The sequence below is a fragment of the Phaethon aethereus genome (assembly GCF_964289735.1).
Source record: "Phaethon aethereus genome assembly, chromosome: 1".
NCBI classification, from domain to species: Eukaryota; Metazoa; Chordata; class Aves; order Phaethontiformes; family Phaethontidae; genus Phaethon; species Phaethon aethereus.
The window spans coordinates 147,961,721-147,981,245 of NC_138575.1; the positions used below are offsets into that span (position 1 = coordinate 147,961,721).

Below are 19,525 nucleotides of genomic sequence, written 5' to 3' on the forward strand. Positions count from 1 at the left end.
ATAAGATAAAATCAACACTTATTTATTAATTGGTGAACAGGGTTTGCAAAATTTCCAAGGGACTGTTCTACTATAGATGATTTGTTCAGACCTGAGATAGGTACTACAATACATTGATTTTGCACAGAATTCAGTGTTTTGTTATCCTAGGGAGACTGAAATAATGGTAACCACCTAGCTCAGCAGAACTCTCTGACCTGCCTTTGTGACGTGCTGCTCAGTGGTAAAACTGCAAAAAGCAAAATGCAAAAACTGCTAGACCTGTAACCCCCAAACCGACATGGGAGCAGAATGAACATGACTGATTGATAGAGCAGTGACAGCACAGACAAACATCAGTGAGAGGGAGAAAGAAATCAGAAAACAGCCATATACTTACCTGGCTGTTGCTACTCTCACAAGAATAAATGGGCAGATTTTTCTATTCTAAAACTTAAATCCTTAGAAATCAAAAAGGAAAGGGCACAGTGTGCTGAACGAAGCTAGCTAGAGATGACTTAATCCTGTTAAAATTTGGAAATTAATGTTTAGCTCCTTTTTAACAAGGTATCTTAGCTTCAAAGGCATTCTTTGGGAGATTATTTCCAAGGAGATCTGCTGAACATTTTCTATCAAATGCTAGCGAGCTGATCACCTTAGCCATAGGCTAGAACACGTCTGTGGTTCTCACCCGTTAGCAGTAGCACGTGAGCAGTTCCTTTCTACCAACAAAGGGCATCGCTACCTTCCTCAGAAATACCCTGAAAACAGTCGTACTTCCCCCGGGATTCTGAACATCTGCCCAGGTAAAATGCAAAGGTAAACAGAAACCAGTTTTGGTTAGGGACTAACAGGGAGGCGTTGGGCACTTGGAGCAATTTTGTATTGACATACAAAACTGATATGGAAGAAAATATCAAACACCAATCAAAAAAAAAAGTAACACCCCACCCCCCAGATACTACTGCTTACAGTCCAGAAGTGATATAAAAAGCCATGGGTAAAAATGTTTTAATTATTCTATGATACCATGGAACATACTGAACATGTCATGTGCAACATCAGCAACTTGCTTGTCGTGCTTGCCTTATAGCGGAGAAGGGCGGGGGGAACCTGTTGCTGACATTAACGGTTAAGCGTCACTATGTTTCTGAAATACTTTTTAAAATCAGTTGTGTGCCCAAGTCCTTATCTGCCAAAGGTGACAGGAATTTGTTTTATTTGGACAGAACTACCAACTAGGCCTCCTCTGCCTGGCCTTTTATGTATTGTTAATTTCATAGATGAAGATGGCATCCTATATACAGTAAAACAATTTATACTCCTGGCTTTTATTGTGCTGATTTTTATTTTGAAATGTTAAACTTCTGTTTCTTGATTGTAACAATGCATTCTATAGTTATTAGGCTGTCTAGGATCCAATCCCTTTTTATTTACAACTTTTGAGTTTTACTCTCAGTTTTAAAAAGTTTATGAAAAGCTCAATCCCAAGTCAACTCAGTATAAAAAGATGTTATGTGAAACAGCTGCCTAAATGCCGTTCCTAGAGTCCTTGCCCATCCAGGAGATACCTAGCTATTTGCATATAGGTAATTATTAAGTAGGACAATATCTGTTCATCTTACATACACTGAAGGCTAATTTAAACGGGCAGAGAGTCATCACACTATTCTCAAGCTAAGATGTCAGAATAATTGTTACTATAGGTTCCAATTCTGTAAGTAACATGCTCTGCATAACCTAGTGAAACGTACAAAAAGGTTATTTATCTCTTCTGGATGACAAGATCATGTATTAATCTAGAGTGTATCCACATGTTTTAATGGAACAGCGATTAAAGGACATAGTATGCTTATGTTTCAACTTTTCCATAAGTTCCTTCTGGAGGCCTGTAATACTTTGGGAAAGCCTTCAGTTGCAGGGAATTAAATGCATACTTGCGACATCCAACATTCTTCATTGTATTTTCTCGCCGACAACCCTCACTGGGGAAAAAAAACAAGCACAAAAAATGACAGCAGTAAAAAGGAAAAAAAAAAAAAGACTTAAACTAAGATGAAATGAACTGGTTATTTTATAGCATTAAAAAAAAGTTGGTTATATTTAATGAGCGTTTAATTAATTTGCCACTGCAAATATTAAAAATGATGACTCATCATACAATGCTAGTAAGAAGCACACAGAATGGACACATGCTATGTCTGATTGCTAGTTTTGCATTTCTAAAAAGCAGCAGCGCATCTAGTGAAAAAGTTCTTTCATGACGGTTTCATGTATTTCAGGGTACACTGTTGTGGAGTTCACATGCCGCTTCATTGCACAAGGGATCCCAAGAGATTGCTTAAAAGCACTTCTGCTAATTTATTACTATATTAAGCCGAAAAACTGCTGATGTCTCAATAAGAGCTTTAAATTAACTTTATTGTTCCCTGTATGTCAGTATTACCGGTACTTACTTAAATATGAGAGCTGATACAAAAATAACGACTTTCCAGTTATCTCTGCATGCATAAATTAACTTGAAAAATAAACGTACTCTAAAAAAAATCATCTTAATCATGAAATAACAGCTTTGGGTGCAAAAAAGATTGGCTGTGTCGGCAGTCATCACCCCAATAAAACAAAGCTGTGCAGAATTTAATTTTTATCCAGTGTTTTGGTGCAACTGCCCCACATTAGAAGGAGGTTCTGTGCTACAATAAAAAACTACTCCAGTTATAAGGCTTCTTTACACTTGTAAATCTACTTCAGAGTTCCTTTGATTATATCCAAATACAGATGTACAAAAAGAAAGCAGTATCTTTTAAATACATATAATAAATCAGTTTAGGCCTGCAGGAGAATGTCTCTCCCCGATAGAGAACTGAAACCTAAGCAATGATTTTAATACCAGAACTTCATGGCAAAGTGTACAGTACACCATCTTATTGTGGAAATGTCACGACATTCCTGTCCTGGAGATGGCTGCAGCACCTGTCAGGTAAACTGTGGTCGTCTGAAAAGGAGGGTTTGGATTCTGGTTCAGCTTGAAAGCTCTCTGCTCGTACCGACCTCACCGTTCTTCTAATTTTGGTTCATTAAACTGACTGTAACTGTGTTCTGTATGTACCACCCAGTTTAACTTCATAAAACACATTGTAACGTCTTGCTCTAAGAAACACTTTAAGTTTGAAATTTGGCTCCGGAGCATACTCTGTGACTGCCTTTTATAGAACGGATCGTACATGATGACACTACTTTTACGTCCATGTTTTGTGTTTTACGGAACCCTCTCCCAAAGGCTGTTGCAGTCAAATAGATTCGTCAAAAATTTGCACAAATTATAGTTCAGCGTACTAATAAAAACCAGTAAGTTTAAATAGCATGTATGAGATGCCAGATGAGCTTTTTAACTCCAAACTGAACCATTCTGTTCATAATTCATTCCACTGCATCTGATCATTGCACATGTCCCTCTATGGCACAGATGAGCCACAGAGGCGGTGGCAAAGATGTATTTCATGTGCCACGTTTCTTCTGCTGGAGGCACGAAAGCAACGGGCACTACAGCATTTTAAAGCTGAATGCCTGAACGAAAGCACAGACCAAGCTAAAAAAGAAAAAAAGATGAAAACTTGTCCCCACCATAGTTTAAGAAAAAAAAGAAAAAAATGACATTGTTTTCAAAAAGCCTAGGCTTTCATTCTAGATGAATTTAAGAGTGGTCTTACTGCAACCCTTGTGTCAGTCACGAGCAAAGCCTTCATACTTTATTTAAACAGGTTCATAATCTCGAGGAGTTCGGTGGAGATACACCTACTAAAGTTACTTTCACGTCTTCTTAGACTGAACCCAGGATGCTCATCATATTGCAAGAACAAGGCCACAGTCCAACCTGACGTTCGTTCACTTTGTAAAAAGGTAGATTTTGGTACCCATAGCAAATGAAGCAGTGTTAATCAGAATGAAGAGATGATTTGTACGGAGACACAGTGCTAATAGATATCAGCACAGGACGTGGATATGTCCAATACCATCATACGATGATTTTAAATCTCACCAGCGGTAAGGATTTACCTAAATTTATTGCAACTAAATAGGATACATGCTTAAATAAATAAATATAGAGAGATACACGTGTGTGTGTATCCTTCTGTTTTTTTTTTTTCTTTTAAAAACAAAATTGGAAAAATAGTGAGGAAAAATACCAGGAGACAGTGTACTGTACAGTCTGATTTCATGAAGACACAAATATAACCACATACTTTTTTTTTTAGTTAGAATATTCACCAAATGTAGGATTTTATCCTAATTTTTATTCTAACTGTGCTTTTTTCTTTTTTTTTAAGCTTACCTCTCTCAGAAGCTTCCAAATTCCATTAAAATTGATAATAAAAGCTGTAGCTACCTATGTTTTTCGAGCGAGTTAATAATAGTAGAAAATAGAAATCACAGTACTAGTAGAGTTCTCCTCAGAAGCCAAATTTTCTGTAATCTCAGGCACCAAGAGAAGTAAAACCCTTTATGAACGTAGCAAACTACATTAAATGAGGTTAGGATTTTTGATCAGCTATTGCTATTGACAAGCTCTGCCAGACCACTGCATCAATGAAATCTTTCAGTTTAAATAGGCCTCTCCCAGTTTGATGTATACATAAATGATGAGCCGATTTCATCTGCACGTATTCTGCGTGACTAAACTAGGTAAGCTGCTTTAGTCTCACCACTTAAATAAATGTTAACTTACCATCATTCGTTTATCTCAAAGTCACTATCAACATCATAATTTATTAAAGCTGTCCAACACTTAAAAATAGAAATAACAGTAATATTTAGTCTAGTGTAATAAAAACAAAGCCCAATGGAAAACCTCAAGCCCACCTACTAAAGGAGCTAACTGATACCTCCCTCTTCTTGCCTGAAATATTAAAGACCAGTATCTTTAACTTCTAGGTTGACAATGACCCTATTTCAGAATAAGTTCTATAACAGAGCACCTGAAACAGATAATGGATCATTAGCAGGCTAATGCCAATTATATCCTCTTCCTAACCACAAGTCATTCTCTTTATGTCTTTAATACATTACAAAATGCAGATCTACAAATAGAATGAAATAATTCTGCATGCAGTGCACCGCAAGTTGTTTTTTTGAGTGGGTACACTCATCTATTAGAACATACTTAACCATGAGAAAGGAACAAGACTATGTTTCTACAAACTGTTTAGTAATGTAATTTGGATATTATGCTTCAAAATGAAGGTAGAAATTTGTTTATTTCTTTAAATAAATTTCTTACAATTTTTTATAAACCCCACCCATGTTTTTATTTTTCTCCTCATACCTCGTAAAAATGAAAGGCAAGATTAGCATACACCTTAAATATACAAAAAGATACAAATTCTTTTCAGACAGAGTTCCTTTCTCTGGAATACATGAAACAAGTAACACAAAACTATATTTGGTAAGAGATCTTCAGGCCGGCTAGAGTAATGAGGTAACAGGCCAATGTCAGACTATGTTACAAGCACTGAAAGCAGAACAGTAATTTAAAGTTTCAATACACTTATTTTTGATAAAATAATTTTATGTATATTTACAGTTTAGTACAATAGAAACGTAAAATTGTAAGGCATAATAATAATTCTTGGCAGACAATGCTATGACATATTCCTTTGTCCAGCAGGTACCAAGTGGCAATACACATTTAAGCACTTTTTTTTTGTTTTTTGACCTTATCTTCACTTGCAACGTAATCTGGCCACCAGGTATGCTATGCTTAGAAACAGCCACACAATCAGTAAATTGGGGCTGAGAGCTAGTAAAGGAATAGAGTAGAGGAGGCTGGGATCTAGTCTGAAATCTCGGATGGGCACCAAGCCACTCAAGTTCTTCTGGGTGACTACCTCCCGTGTTCCAATGCTGTGAAAAGGAAGAAGGTTGGGAGGAGGGAAAATAAAACAGAAAGGAAGATGGACATGCAAATGAATGTATAAAAAGAGATGGCAACACAAGATGGTCAAGAAAATGAAAAAACATGGAAGAAAGCACAACAGAACCAGAAGATGAAGTAAAGAAAGAGTGGAAAAACATCTCAAAAATATGTATCAGCACAATTACAGAAATAAGGAGAGGGAAAGAGAATAAAAGAGAAAAATAAGAAAGAAGTACTGTAGTCTACTGAAAATAAACACATGTAGGTTGAACAGAAATGGTTTTCCATGTTCATTCTTTCAGATTACCAAGCAATAATATCCCATGCTGCTCTGCCATGCTTCTGCATGCTGCAAAGAAGTGGAGCTCTGAAAAGCAAGCTGAACATGAATAACCATTGTAGTATTTGACCCTTTCAAACAGCTTCCCATGTAGGCTGCAGTGAAATAATTTAACCTCTTAACTACCTGCTCAATATGTAAACAAAAAAACCCATCCCACCCACTTATTTTTCTGCTTCAACATGAATTCAAGTGTGTATCAAATATGCTTTCCGAAACGCATGTTTCTGAAGTGCCTCAATATATGCATGTGAAGGGAAGACACACTGCACAGCCCACCTCATTATGCCCCTGCTTCCTCCATTGCTTGGAGCACCAAAGGCCTGCGGTGGAGAACACCTCTTCAGCTAACCCGCGGCTTTGTAGTGTGGTGTTTCATTTTGCGTCACTCTTATACCCTGTGCAGTTCAACTTTATTTTTAGCTTACGAAGCAACAACTAAATGCAACCTGCGAGCCTGATCCTGTTAGAACAAGTGCACTCACTCCATCCATAAAAGGTGATACATAACCTTGCTGGTTGCATGGCAAGGTTAGGTAACCAACACACAATGTCTTGGAAGACATCAAAGATACTCTGGAGGTGGTAAAAGAGAAAAATAGCCTTCAGATGCTGGCGACACTTCAAGTCAAATGGAATTAGGTGGGCTGGGAACTAAACCAACTATATTTGTGATCCAGATTAACACATTGAAACCGGTGATCAAAATATGTTTTCACTCCTGGTGCCCAACCTGGGTAAGAGCAGATTGAATCTGTGATGCCTACAAAACCCAATTATTTTTGTAAGAGCAGGGATGTGTGTGTGTGATCAGGAGAATGAGTAAGTGGAAAGCTAATGCTGACTGGAAAGTGGTGGATAAAGGCTCAACAGAATAGTCTGGAGGAAGAAAAGTGATTTAGGATATAGATAAGGCAGTAAAACAATGGGAGAGGGAAAGAAGGAAGAAAGGCTCAAAATTACAAGATGATGTTATGAACATCACATGCCACATCTCTACCAATAAAAATTAATATCAAGCTACTCAATTTTACACAAAGACATATGCACAGACACATACAGTGGGAATGGAGGCAAGAGCTGGAAAGTGCTTTCCTTGTCACTGTTGGCCCATGTAGATGCTTCCACCTGAGGGGTGAAAAGTCACCTTTTGGAAACACCAAATATACCAAATTGTACAGTGTCTTAAATCAAAACATTCATTAGCAGACTACCTCTAGGAGAGGACCAGAGTAAAGAGACAAAGCAAATTCCCTGCTAATCCATCTTGCATTTGGGAATCTTCTCTGTGAGGAGAGGCCAGGGCTGCCTTGTGCTGGACACAGCTGGTTCCAGCTGGCTCAAATGGACCCACCATAGGCACGGCTGAGCCCCTCAGCCAGGCTGGTGGTGCCTTGGGGAAGGTGTGCGTAAGAAAAGGCAAAACACTGCATGGCAGTGAGGAGTGATGGGAAAAGATGTGAGAAAGCCCTGTGAGCATCGAAGTGAGGGAAGGAAGGGAGAAGGTGCCCCTGCTGGGGCAGCGATTCCCCTGCAGCTGTGGAGATGACCATGGCGGAGCAGATATCCACACTGTAGCCTGTGGAGGACCCCATGGTGGAGCAGGTGAGTATTTCCTGAAGGAAACTGGAATCCATGGAGAGCCCTTGCAGGAGCAGGTTTATCCTGAAGGACTGCAGCCCATGCGAAGGACCCATGTTGGAGTGGGGGAACAGTGCAAGGAGGAAAGGAGCAGCAGAGAGGAGTTGTTACGGACTGACTGCAAACCACCATTCCCCATCCCCTGTGCACTGCTCAGTGTGGGGAGGAGGTAGAGGAGCTGGGAAGGAAGGATTAGGCCTGGGACAAAAGGGGTTGTGAAGGGAAGGTGTTTTAATTTTTGTCTTCGTTTCTCACCATCCAAATCTATTGTCAATGAATTAATTTTCTCTAAGCTGAGTCTGGTTTGCCTTTAACAGTAACTGGCAAGGGATGTCCCTGTCTTTATCTCAACCCATAATCTTTTTCATCATATTTTCTCCCCCTGTCCTGTTGAGGAGAGGGAGTGAGAGAGCAGCTAGGTGGGCATCTGGCAGGTGGCCAAGGCCAGCCCACCACAATTTTATGCTTAAAGCAAGTCAATCAGTGAAGAAATAATCCAGCCAAGCTTTTCATCATGGCTGTTTTATTGCATTGACTCTCAGAGCTTTATTATGTAGTCTTTTTAGTCAATACCATGGCAGCTAGAAAAGATTATTTCCCTCAGCTCATTTCAATCTGCTTTTCAAGAGCCCCTATCAGAGACAGCTCTTCCCTGCTGGCTGAACTGCTTGTGTTGCAACTTCCTAATTGGTTTAAAGAAAATGAGCTGGGCTACCTTAAAAGTGTAAAGGATTTTGCTGCCCAGGCTGATTTTGACTGAAACTGGTTTAGAGCATTTACATACAAACAGCTCCACTGGTGTATCTGACAGGACAGCAATCTGGTAAGGGGAGGGAGGGCAGGGAGTCACAGGTCTAGCGGCGAGTGTTGGCACTGCTGCGAATGGAGGAGGCTACGTGATCCAGTTGGACTTTGACTCTTGAACTGTCTTTACTGGCCAGCTAGTCATTTCCTCTGTAGCTTGGACTTCCAGACATATCATCAAGATTTTCCTGTTTGTAGGCTGTGATTTGGGACTGGAAAAGCTGCAACTTATTTACAGAAAAGTGAGTTTATTCTATTAGAATATTTGTTTCTAAGGTGAAAGCCACAAACTTGTATCTGTGAATTTCTACAACAATCTACAACAAGCACTCAATGTTCTCACCCTGATGTCCATGCTCACTGAACATAATTATCATGGGTACATAATTATCACAAGACTAGGAAGGATAGGAAGTCCCTGAGGATGAGTAAGTGGGAACTAACACCTTTGAAGACCAACATCACATGGAAGAAGAGGGTGCTTGCTTAATTTTTCAAGAACAGTGTAAGCAAGGATGCTTTCCTTCTCTGGAAAGCTACCAGTAGCGAAGAGATGAAATACTTTGAGTCCCACAATTTAATGGTACTTCTTCCCTGTCCTTCCAATTCCCCCAGAAACTTCAGAAGTCTTCAACACTGAACTAAGCCTTCCTTTTCCACTACAGTTACACAAATAAAAGATCCAAGTTAAAAGAAAAAGCAAGTTTTCTAAATGCCCTGGAAGTAATTTGCTACCCTTTCACTTCCTATGTCTGTCATCTAGGTCAGGTCATCCTGTCCAGGCTGAAATGGGTTTGGAAGTATTTGTTCCATAATTATATCTCTCTCATTAAGCTTTGTTAATTCTGTGCCATTGTTGCTGAGCAGAATTGGCAAGTAATTTTAAAAACACAACTACCTACCCCAAAGAGCAATGAGATGTGAGGAAGAAAGAATGATGGGCTTGAAGAATGGTCTAATCTTAGTATTCCTTCAGGACTAGTCAGTATTTGTTCTGCACAATCTCTCTTAGTCAAAGATTTAACAGAAGAAGAGAAAGTCACATCTTTCACCTGTCTCTGATCATATCATAGAATCATAGAATGGTTTGGGTTGCAAGGGACCTTAAAGATCATCTAGTTCCAACACCCCTGCCATGGGCAAGGACACCTTCCACTAGACCAGGTTGCTCAAAGTCCCATCCAACCTGGCCTTGAACACTTCCAGGGATGGGGCATGATGTTGCTAGAACACAAGAGACAGAGGTTTTGATTTAATTGGCCCTCTTTCAATATCTCTGTGTAGGTCAACATAAAGCAACGTGTTTCTTGGGTCAATATTTTATCTGATCCTGTGTTACATTAAATTGATAGTCTGAAGGTCCAAAACAATGTTATTAACCTCTGTCTCTACTGTGTCCAAGACTGCATGAAAAAAACCATTAACTCCATAACTAATTTAAAGAAAGTATACTAGTACTATACTCGTTCTGGTTTTATTCTTACTAAAGAAACTGTGCAACAAAGCTTTTTTTCTTTCAGATGTCTAAGTCAACAAGTTGCATAATTTAAATAAAGATATTTGAGAGCCACGTAGCTCCATGTTAAGTTAATAACTTCTCCCTCACAAATCTGTTCCAAGGTTTGTTTCTAATACCAGGGTTTAATTAGTCTTTGAATGCAGTTTTCGGGTACTATACTAACTCTGGAACAAAGCAGCAAAACGTGCAGCAAAAAAGTGAAAATAAAAAAGTCCAGTGACATCAATTAGATGTAAATATAAAAACCAAATTATTAGTGTAAGAGGCTGCAAGTGTTACTATATGAGACATTTTCCTTCCAGGTAACTGAAGAGTAAGAAAGGGTCAAACAGCAAAAACATACAGAAAGGATAAGAGAATTGAACACTCTAGAAAATTTGGTGAAAAGACACACAGTACAGTACATTCAGTAAGAGTGAATGTTGAAAAACAGGACTGAACAGCATTGTTGAACTACATCGATAAAGACTAAGGCTAGATTTCTTATCCTTTCTTTTGGTATGTGAGTTACGGAGTTTTCCAGCAGTGCTTGAAGCAAGGCATTGAACAACAGTAAACAGGTTTGTGGGGTTTTTTTAGTACAGTATTTAATTCTGCAAACATCTCTGCTGCTTCAGAATACAGAACATCATTATATTGATACGACAACAGCACACTGACACGTTGTGATGAAATTTGGTTGCTGTACTGTGAAACACTCATACTGACATTTCGCCCAGTGAGCAGTGTTTCGGTGCTAAAGAATACACGTGGCAAACCAGTACAAACTGCAGGTGTCTGTGTTTCGAAGAACAAAAGACAGGTCACCCCTGAGAAATCTTCCTGATCTAGAACTAAGAAACCCAGTGCTATGACAGTTAAAGTAACCTCATCATTAAACAACTTTCAAAGCAGCACCAGTTTTCTGTTCTGTAAGCTCAGCATTCATTGAAAACACATTTTTATATGCTCCTCTGAAAACTCCTGATGCACTACTGAAAACTAATGCTCCTCTGATCCAAATCCGGTAACAACCAGCTTTAGCATATGCAACTCACTAATACATGCAAGGGAGGGATGAATTCTAGCAGCCAGTTTTGCAGTTTTCTGGCTTTATTATACTTTTTTTTTTCCCTTTTGATAGAAACAGAGACCACTGCTCCTCTGCAGTTTGCATGGTTCCTCATTTAGGAGTAAGTGACACAGTCAAACTCTTACCTCCTCATACACTCCAGAGCCTGGGTGAAGACCTGTGGAGCCATTCCATGTTCATGCTGTAGGATCAAACACTGCTCTAGGGTGACTGACATGGCAGTCCTATCCTTGGCACTTTTACAGCTTGTAAATCGAACACCATTTAGTCTGCGGCATATCTAGAAACGGGATATACAATTCATCATTCCTTCTTCATGCACAACCTTCTGTAAGAGAACACACCTGTACTACATCTCCTTAGAGAGACACAAACGCTGTGTAGGACTTTGATGTCAAAAGCAGTCATCGCTGAGAGTGATTAAATGAAAATTTCATTTCATGAGTTGCAGGGAAAATACTGATGTGGAAAATACATTTTATCTCACCATGTCTCATTCTAGTGGAGATTTAACCTGGCGGTATTTCCAAGCTACATGCAAACAAATGAAGAAATTTGAACATAGCGGTAATAAAAAAGGGGAAAATACATATGCATGCAGAAAATCAACTGAACTATGCAGAGATGCTTAGATTAATAAATACCTCAGCAGCTTGCCAAAGGATATCAACATTCTTATTTTTCCTTGCATGTACATTTTGTCCCAGAAATCTTAACAGTTCAGGCAGGCACGTCTGACTACGAGATCGAGGTAGACCTATAAAACAAACAATACCAATTCTACTTGTTTATCTCTATTCAATACTTTTACAAAGATAAGTTACATGGAAAATGTTCCTATATGCCTGTTGCAAACACAATCATGTTTTCTTGAAACTATCAAAGCTTGCAATAATTAATGCAACTCTTAATTACTTAGTACCACCAACAAAACAAATTCAAGTTTTAATTAAACTCAACTGGAAATATACATTCAGGTTATTTAAAACTACAGGGGCTCAGAATCTGATAGCAATATAGTAACAGAGTGAACAAAGGGAGGAAGACTGGTACAGTATCTTGGTTTGTGTGTCACACATGTACTTGACATCACACACTCTTCAGAACTGTATATAAACATGTACTGCCTGTATTATCGCTCCTCAGAGGCGACAGGGTATCATGCATGTCTCCACAGAAACCCTGAAGAGATAATTTTATATTCTGCTCACATTTTCAATTTTAAATTTGCAAGTTGGCCAGTTTTCAGTTACAAGAAACACCTTCTGATCGGACATCTCAATCCTATGATATGTTTATTAGTATTTCACTAAGTGTAAATGAATCAGTTGAAATTTTTCAATATTTCAGAGTGCTTTCAATACTTGTCTTACATGCTCAAAGTGTTACACATCATCTCTTACACCTATAGGAAGACACCCAAAACCAATCAATAACAAGTATTAAATAGGTCGTCTTTTTTTTTTTTAAGAGGTAACTAGAAAGGACAGCAACTAAGGTTGTGAATGGATAAATAACACAGTATGCGCTGTTAAAAAATGGCTATGTGACAAAAAAAATCCCACATGGGTGATAGATGAGGTTTTATTTTTGGACCATATCTCTTCCCACAGTGAATAGTATGTTAGCTATAGCTGGTCTGCTCTGCTTGAACTCTACACCTAGAAAGAATGTCATACCTGTAAGCAAAAAGAGGGCACAGACCACCTCCCCAAGTATTTCTAAAGACACGGACTGACCTTTAAACCTCCTGAACCTGCTCTACTTAGTACTAATGTATTAAAATAGAGTTACATAATTTCTTGGAGGTTACTAATGCTGGTATATCATCAACATTTTAACAACTAACATGAAGCAAACAAATTAAAAAAATCATCCTGAATTGTGCTGTTCAAGCAAATTTGCCATTGATTACCAAATACTTACAATCATCAGGCAAAACTTCCTTGAACTGCTCAAAATACGAATTCAACCGCACTAAGCTTTCCATGTTAATTACTTCTTGCAGTGAGGTGTCTCCAAACCTTTAAAAGGTGAAGGAAGGAACAGTTAAGCCCAAGGTAAAAGGTTTCTCCTCTTCTTTGAAACAACTGGCACTTGGCAATATGACTACCAGAAAACAGTTTAAAGATTCATCCCATGAAATTCCTAACCATTCAAATGCAGAGTAAAGTGTAACAGGGAATGCTGTAGTGATTCATTACAGAAAAAGAAAATATATGAGTGTGAGGGGAAAAGAGGAAAGATGAAAGAAAAATCTTGTAGAAAATAGTACTTAAAATTCTTTGGCTTTTGTGTCTCTCTTTCAATATTAAATACCCATCTGGTAAATAATTTTGCCAAAATTCAAACTTTTAATAATGGATTTACTAGCTTAGTTCATAAGCTAATAATAAGCATAACATCAGTAGACAGGATTGAGAACTTTGATTTTAGATATGTAAATGAGAAATACGGATCTAGGAGTAATAAACCATGAATGTAATAAATATTGTCAACAATGCCATGATTCAGCTCATCTAACTATATCTACATACATACATATGCACACAGAGTGTTGACATCTGTAACTATGCTAGTCACCTTGGGCTCCCTTTACAGGCAGCAGAGGACAACAATAACTGCTGGAATGCCTTTGTTAGACTTTTTCTAGTTGTCCACCATCATATTGCACACTCCACCCTGGTACCAAGGCTGCTGTCACAACATGCATGTGCCTAATTTCACTGGAGCCCTCCATTAGAGCAGTGCTCTGTCAACATATCCTTTACAGGATATGGCCATAACAGAGGGAAGCTCTGGTGGCTCTTCCAAAGCTGAACAGTTTCCCTAGCAAATATAATTACATAATTATGTTTTTCAGCTTTACAAGAACAGCGTTGCATTACATAAGCACTGCAATGGTTTGTTAAAACAAAGGTCCATCTAGCCCATTATCCTGTTTTTTGACAGCGTCCAGAAGAGGGAGTCCAGGGGAGTGCAAAACCAAGAGGGCAAATACACAGTCATACTCAGTCGCCAGTTATTTATTATTTCTTTATTTTATATTTATTATTATATTTATATATCCAGATATATTATATCCAGACACAGAGGTCTCAAGTCACAAGCAGCACCTCTGTGTCAAATAGCACATGATTGACTTCCTCTTCTAAACCACATAAACCTGCACTAGACTCAAACCCATGAAGTAAGGAGCTCCACAGCTATGTACCATATAAAGAAGGACCTCCTTTTCTTTGCTTTGCGTTTGACAGCTTCATTTACTATTCCCTTGGTCGTGTATTGGAGAAACTGAATCACTGTTAGTAATGCAACTGTGCAACTCCGTAGAGACATACTTCCATCAGAACAGGAGATTGCTGAACTGCCTCTAAGGTTGAGCTTGAATGACTGAATACGTACTTCTCTGCTAGGGTTTGCTGCTCATTGATTCCCACATTGAAAAGAACAGGCTGAACCCTCAGTAACATGCCACTTTGAATCTCTCGCGGCAACAAATCAAACAAGGCGCTTGGCAAAGGGATCCTCACATTAAATCCATCGCTGCAAATAAATAAATAAGCAGTGATTAGACATAAAGATCAAAAAGCTACATTCCGAGAATGTAAAGAGGGATAACAACCAGAACATAATACAACTATTAAAAATAAGTATCAGTCAAAACTGAGGACTTTAAGGAACTGCCACAGCTTGCTCCTAATTAGAAAAGCTATTCTAGTTCAAACCTGCAGCAACCTGTAATATTGATATTACATCTTGATGGACGTTTCAATCAGATTACCAATTTCCTGACAAAAGCTGATTTTGCTCTGCTCATCAATACTGCAGCTCTTGTGCAACTTGGGTAGAAAAAGCCAAATTTGGGCATGTCCCCATTTCATCAAGAGTAAAGTATATTTGATTTCAAAGTGATGATGCACATGCATAAAATGATCCATTTTTTGATACAGTAAGTAGTATTGACATTTCTGAGCAGAAGGATAGAGGCAATGATAGTAGTGACCCAAGCATAAATTGAAGGGGGAGCTAACAAAAGCACTGATACAGAAACTTATGACTCAGACCTACAAGCTGTTCCTGCAGCACAACAGGTTACCTTGGGTCAGATGGGCTACAGCACAGCATACTGTGTATGCTTTATCTCACGGCAAATGTGAGGTAACGCAACTTATCCTGTAACATCAGTGCAGACTAAGGTATGTCATATCACTCTATGCTGGAACTGCCAAGACACAAGCTACTGTGGTTTGCGTGCTGTGTGTTAACCTATCGGCAGCAATACCTTAGTGTTGCATCCAAGTCTTACAGTGCAGAACTCCCAAGTACAGCATATACTCTCAAGTATAGCAAAAGAGCTCTGAGAATATATAGTAAGGTAATCAAAATTGATCTGTCCCACATTTACATTGGATGGACACACAAATCCTATGCGATGTCTGAAAGCAAAAGGCTGTTTTCACGTCTAAATGTAAAGCTTCCAATAGTTTGCTCCAACATAAATATGCATGATTTCTTTCTTCTCTTTCTTGAGTAAAAACTAGACAGCAAAATAATAAGCAACACTATCAGACCTGAAAGTAATGAAGACTGATTAGTGCCCTATAGCTAATGGGACGTTTAAGCTAAAGATTTTCTTCGAAAGGAATTTTCTGTTAGCTGTCAGCTATTTCCACAGGTCTCAGCAATTTCCATAACATACGTGATTGTACTGCAGACCTCATTCAGCCAAGAAACTGCTCATTGCATGTGAACCTTAAGGTAACAAACTTCCTCTAAATGTTTTTATAGTTAGAATGCTAGTTCTTTTTCAGATGTGGACGAAGCTGGGCAAAGCTCCAGTGAAGCTTAGTACAGCACACTGTAGTCGAATAAGCCTTATTTCCTCCAGAAATCAGATTTGAAACTAAAAGATTCTAAAGACTCTGAAATACAGAAACGTTAAAACATTGACTTCTGTGAGGCCTCTGTCATTCCACAGCATCGTCCCCATCTGTGAACTGGCTCTCTCTGGGCCAGAACTCTAGTTGCAGAGGCCCATCAGCCTCATGCCAGAAACCACTGCAAAACCAGCTGATAAGCAGGCAGAGGTATTCAAATTGAAGTGTCACTCTCTTGCAAATGCTTCCCATCATAACAAAGCTATAACAGATCACTCCCACTCCACTTTACATGAGGATGTGAACATTTTTTGCTTCAGACTTTCGAAACAAAAATTGCTTTTAAGCTCAAACTTGAAAATGTCTCTTTTAGACAAGTGGCCAAAATGAGCAGCAGTCTGACAGTTTGAAAATTGATCCTAAATAGGTCTCACCTCAGCAGTAGCCCATCAACTGCCTGACACACGTTCCATGTCCCCTTATGCTAACGGCAGCCTTTTAGTCAGTGACCTACGGTAAAGCACTGACCAACTGATCAGCGGCAGTGCATTTCAGACAATGAGGTCAGCCTCAAAAGTCAGTCTGAAATTTAAAAACAGCACAAGTGCTTAAGAAAAGACTGAATACTTCTGGCTTATGACTGTGGAAGGCTAGGTCAAGGTGATATTTATTCATAATGCAATACTGCCATGGTTTGAGCATTTCCATATACCTCCTTTCAGCTTCAGTTCCCTGTAAAATGAAACCTCAGTAAAAATGAGTAAGTCCACTTCAAAACATTTCTTTGAAGTTCTGAGGAGAAAAACAGCACAGTGCAAAAGCACATAATTCACCTCAAGTGCAGTATCACTGCTTCTCCCATACGCAGTCCCACCCCACCTCTCCCCCCGCCTTTTTTTTTTTACCGATTTCCAGTGATGACCGGCAGCATGTCAGTAGATGTATTTGATGTGGCCTGAGTTACTTTAAAGGTTACATTCCTCAAGTCCATGATTCCCAAACTCATGTCCTCCAGCATTGCTAGCTCCTCACCTAAATCAAGGAAGAAAAATTGAATCATAATCATTACTTGTTACGTACAACTTGCCCTTATCAATTTGATGATGACCGTAGGTCATTCCTCTCATCAAGAAGTTCTGTGGATGAACAGGCTTTGGAGCCCAGGCTTCACCTTCACCTACAGACTGCAGACAATGTCATGACTGACTTTATGAGTTCAGCAAGTTTAGAAAACACTAACTATCTAGCACTGTCAGACTACTCTTTTTCAAGTAGATTATATGCTGATTTTCCAGTTAGACAATGCTAGTAAGTACTTCTCAGCATTGTCACAGCCATGATATCCTGTGTGTTGGAAAAGTTACAAGGTATTCCAGATTTGCTCACTTTGTACTGTAGGATTACAAGAGGTCAAGAAAATTAAAAAAGCATATTTTGAGCACAGTTTCTCCCAGCTTACCAGAATTTTAATCCATTTCTTTTCTGAAAAAACAATCAATATGATATATTTTTTAAACCTTTGACATTGCATTATAAGGCAAATACATTTTATCTTTTAGAAGTAATACAATTAAATGTGAAGAAATTCATAGTTGTTAGCTAATTAAGTACTCCAGATATAATCTGGTTTTGCATCTCAGTTTCCAAAATGATCTTGTAGCTGAGCTGCAGATTGTCCCAAACATTCATGTTCTGCAGCAGCCAATTTAAAGCAGAATTTGCTGACTCAGCAACAGCTAATACAACCCACTTGCCCTGAGCCTTTACCATAAGTGCTCAGCAGGCTCTCAAACTGCGCCAGCAAGCCAATGGTGTAGAGTTGTCTTAGAAATCCATCATCGTGCAGGCAATTCCTCAGCTTAATAATGAAACCACAAATGAGAGCTGTCAGCTGTGGGAGAGAAAACAGACAAAAATGAAATGATTTAAAACAAAAAAGGCTCTTCAGCCCCAAACAGAAACAATATCACACGTAAGAGGTGCAGACGCATAATCTGTCAGACTGATGCTCTTTTCCCTTGAATTCTTTTCCTTGCAGAACCACAAGAGAGTCTCCTTGGAGAATTGTTTTAGTTACACATGGAAAAGCAACACAGCCAGTTCCAGGCCATGAATTTTGATAGTGTGAATAAATGATATATTTCTTTAAAATGACATTTTAAAATGGCTTAAAAATGCAGTATGCTTGCATTATGCAAAGATTCAAACTCTAGTGTTACGACATATTCAGGACAAGGTCCTGAAGACCTAGTCCTAAGATCTAACATTAGTACTAGTCTTAATTCACTTTGTCAACAAAGGAATTTCCCAGGTGATTGCCATATGCTATGCACACAAGTGCATGACTTTGTTACAGAATTAAACAGAAGGGAATAAAGTTCTGTTTATGATGGGTAAACATATTCAAAGCATTGAGTTTAAAAATTATCTGCAATATGAAGTGAGTTTTGTATGGAAAAAATCCCTAAATTTATCTCTACGAAATATTATATTTTGGGACAACAGCCCTACCAAACAATGTCCAAGAGATAAACTGTTTGAAATAAATGAACAAGATACTGATTTCATGGGGAGGTAGACACACTACAGAAGTGTAGTGGGCAGAAGAAATGTGGAAGATTTTTGGTGCAGACACCTGCAAGTCAGTGGCTGACACAAGAGACCCCAGCAGGCCCAGAAACAGAACTTGCAGGGAAAAAACCAACAGAACTTATTTCTCTCGCTGTAGCTGGACTTCCCTCCTCAGGTACCACAGGTCCTGTTGGTTTGCTCGATGGAGAAAACAATAAAAGGTAACCGAGGGAGTGCATTTTCTGCTCAGGGGCTTTTTTTTCCCTTCTTTCACATCTTTCTTCTGGTTTCAGTTTGGTGGCATTGGAAAGCAAAGGTTGTTTCTGTAGACAGCAGTATATTTTCACTAGTTCTGGAATTAATTTTTTTTTAAATAGTGTATGTATATCCAAGGGGACACTTAAGTTATATATTGTCAAATGCATGTAAGTGACCAGTAAGGACAGGATAGCACAGCCAGTGAGAGGAGATCACAGTGTTAAACCTAAGAGTAGAAGAGATCTGAAAAATTCTGAAAACAGACGTATTTCATATTTCATATAAACCCCACCGCATGTCAAAGGGCAATCAAATCATACATATTTGCTTGCTTACAGTTTGGCAGAAGACAACATCCCTGCGATACTGAAGGCTCAGGCAGAGCCCTATTGTTGGGGCACTGTCCTGCATTAATAAAAAGACCATGGCTTTCTTTGCCTTGTCACTCATCATGGCTACGCAGTCTGTGAGTGTTGTCAGCAAGGGATAAAGAGCTTCGCTCCATTCACCTGGTTAAAAGAAAAAAATTAGCAGCACTGTAAGTACC

The 19,525-nt window shown here is 38.8% G+C and overlaps 1 protein-coding gene across 8 annotated transcripts in view; it reads right to left on the bottom strand.

Annotated features, from left to right (window-relative positions):
* Positions 1 to 1,621: 1,621 nt before the first annotated feature.
* INPP4A (inositol polyphosphate-4-phosphatase type I A) overlaps positions 1,622 to 19,525 on the bottom strand; it is a gene marked incomplete at its 5' end in the record, with an annotated part of 47,580 nt that continues 29,676 nt past the window's right edge. For 6 of the 8 annotated variants that reach the window (XM_081998583.1, XM_081998582.1, XM_081998577.1 and 3 more), the window contains 8 exons: positions 1,622 to 1,964; positions 11,395 to 11,549; positions 11,914 to 12,026; positions 13,196 to 13,293; positions 14,675 to 14,815; positions 17,055 to 17,181; positions 17,917 to 18,040; positions 19,315 to 19,487. In XM_081998583.1, the coding sequence (XP_081854709.1) occupies positions 1,832 to 1,964; positions 11,395 to 11,549; positions 11,914 to 12,026; positions 13,196 to 13,293; positions 14,675 to 14,815; positions 17,055 to 17,181; positions 17,917 to 18,040; positions 19,315 to 19,487 (1,064 nt within the window). In that variant the 3' untranslated portion in view covers positions 1,622 to 1,831. Of the gene's footprint in view, positions 1,965 to 5,689; positions 5,881 to 11,394; positions 11,550 to 11,913; positions 12,027 to 13,195; positions 13,294 to 14,674; positions 14,816 to 17,054; positions 17,182 to 17,916; positions 18,041 to 19,314; positions 19,488 to 19,525 lie in introns of those variants that run through there. The other 2 variants (XM_081998579.1, XM_081998578.1) reach the window with 1 other exon arrangement.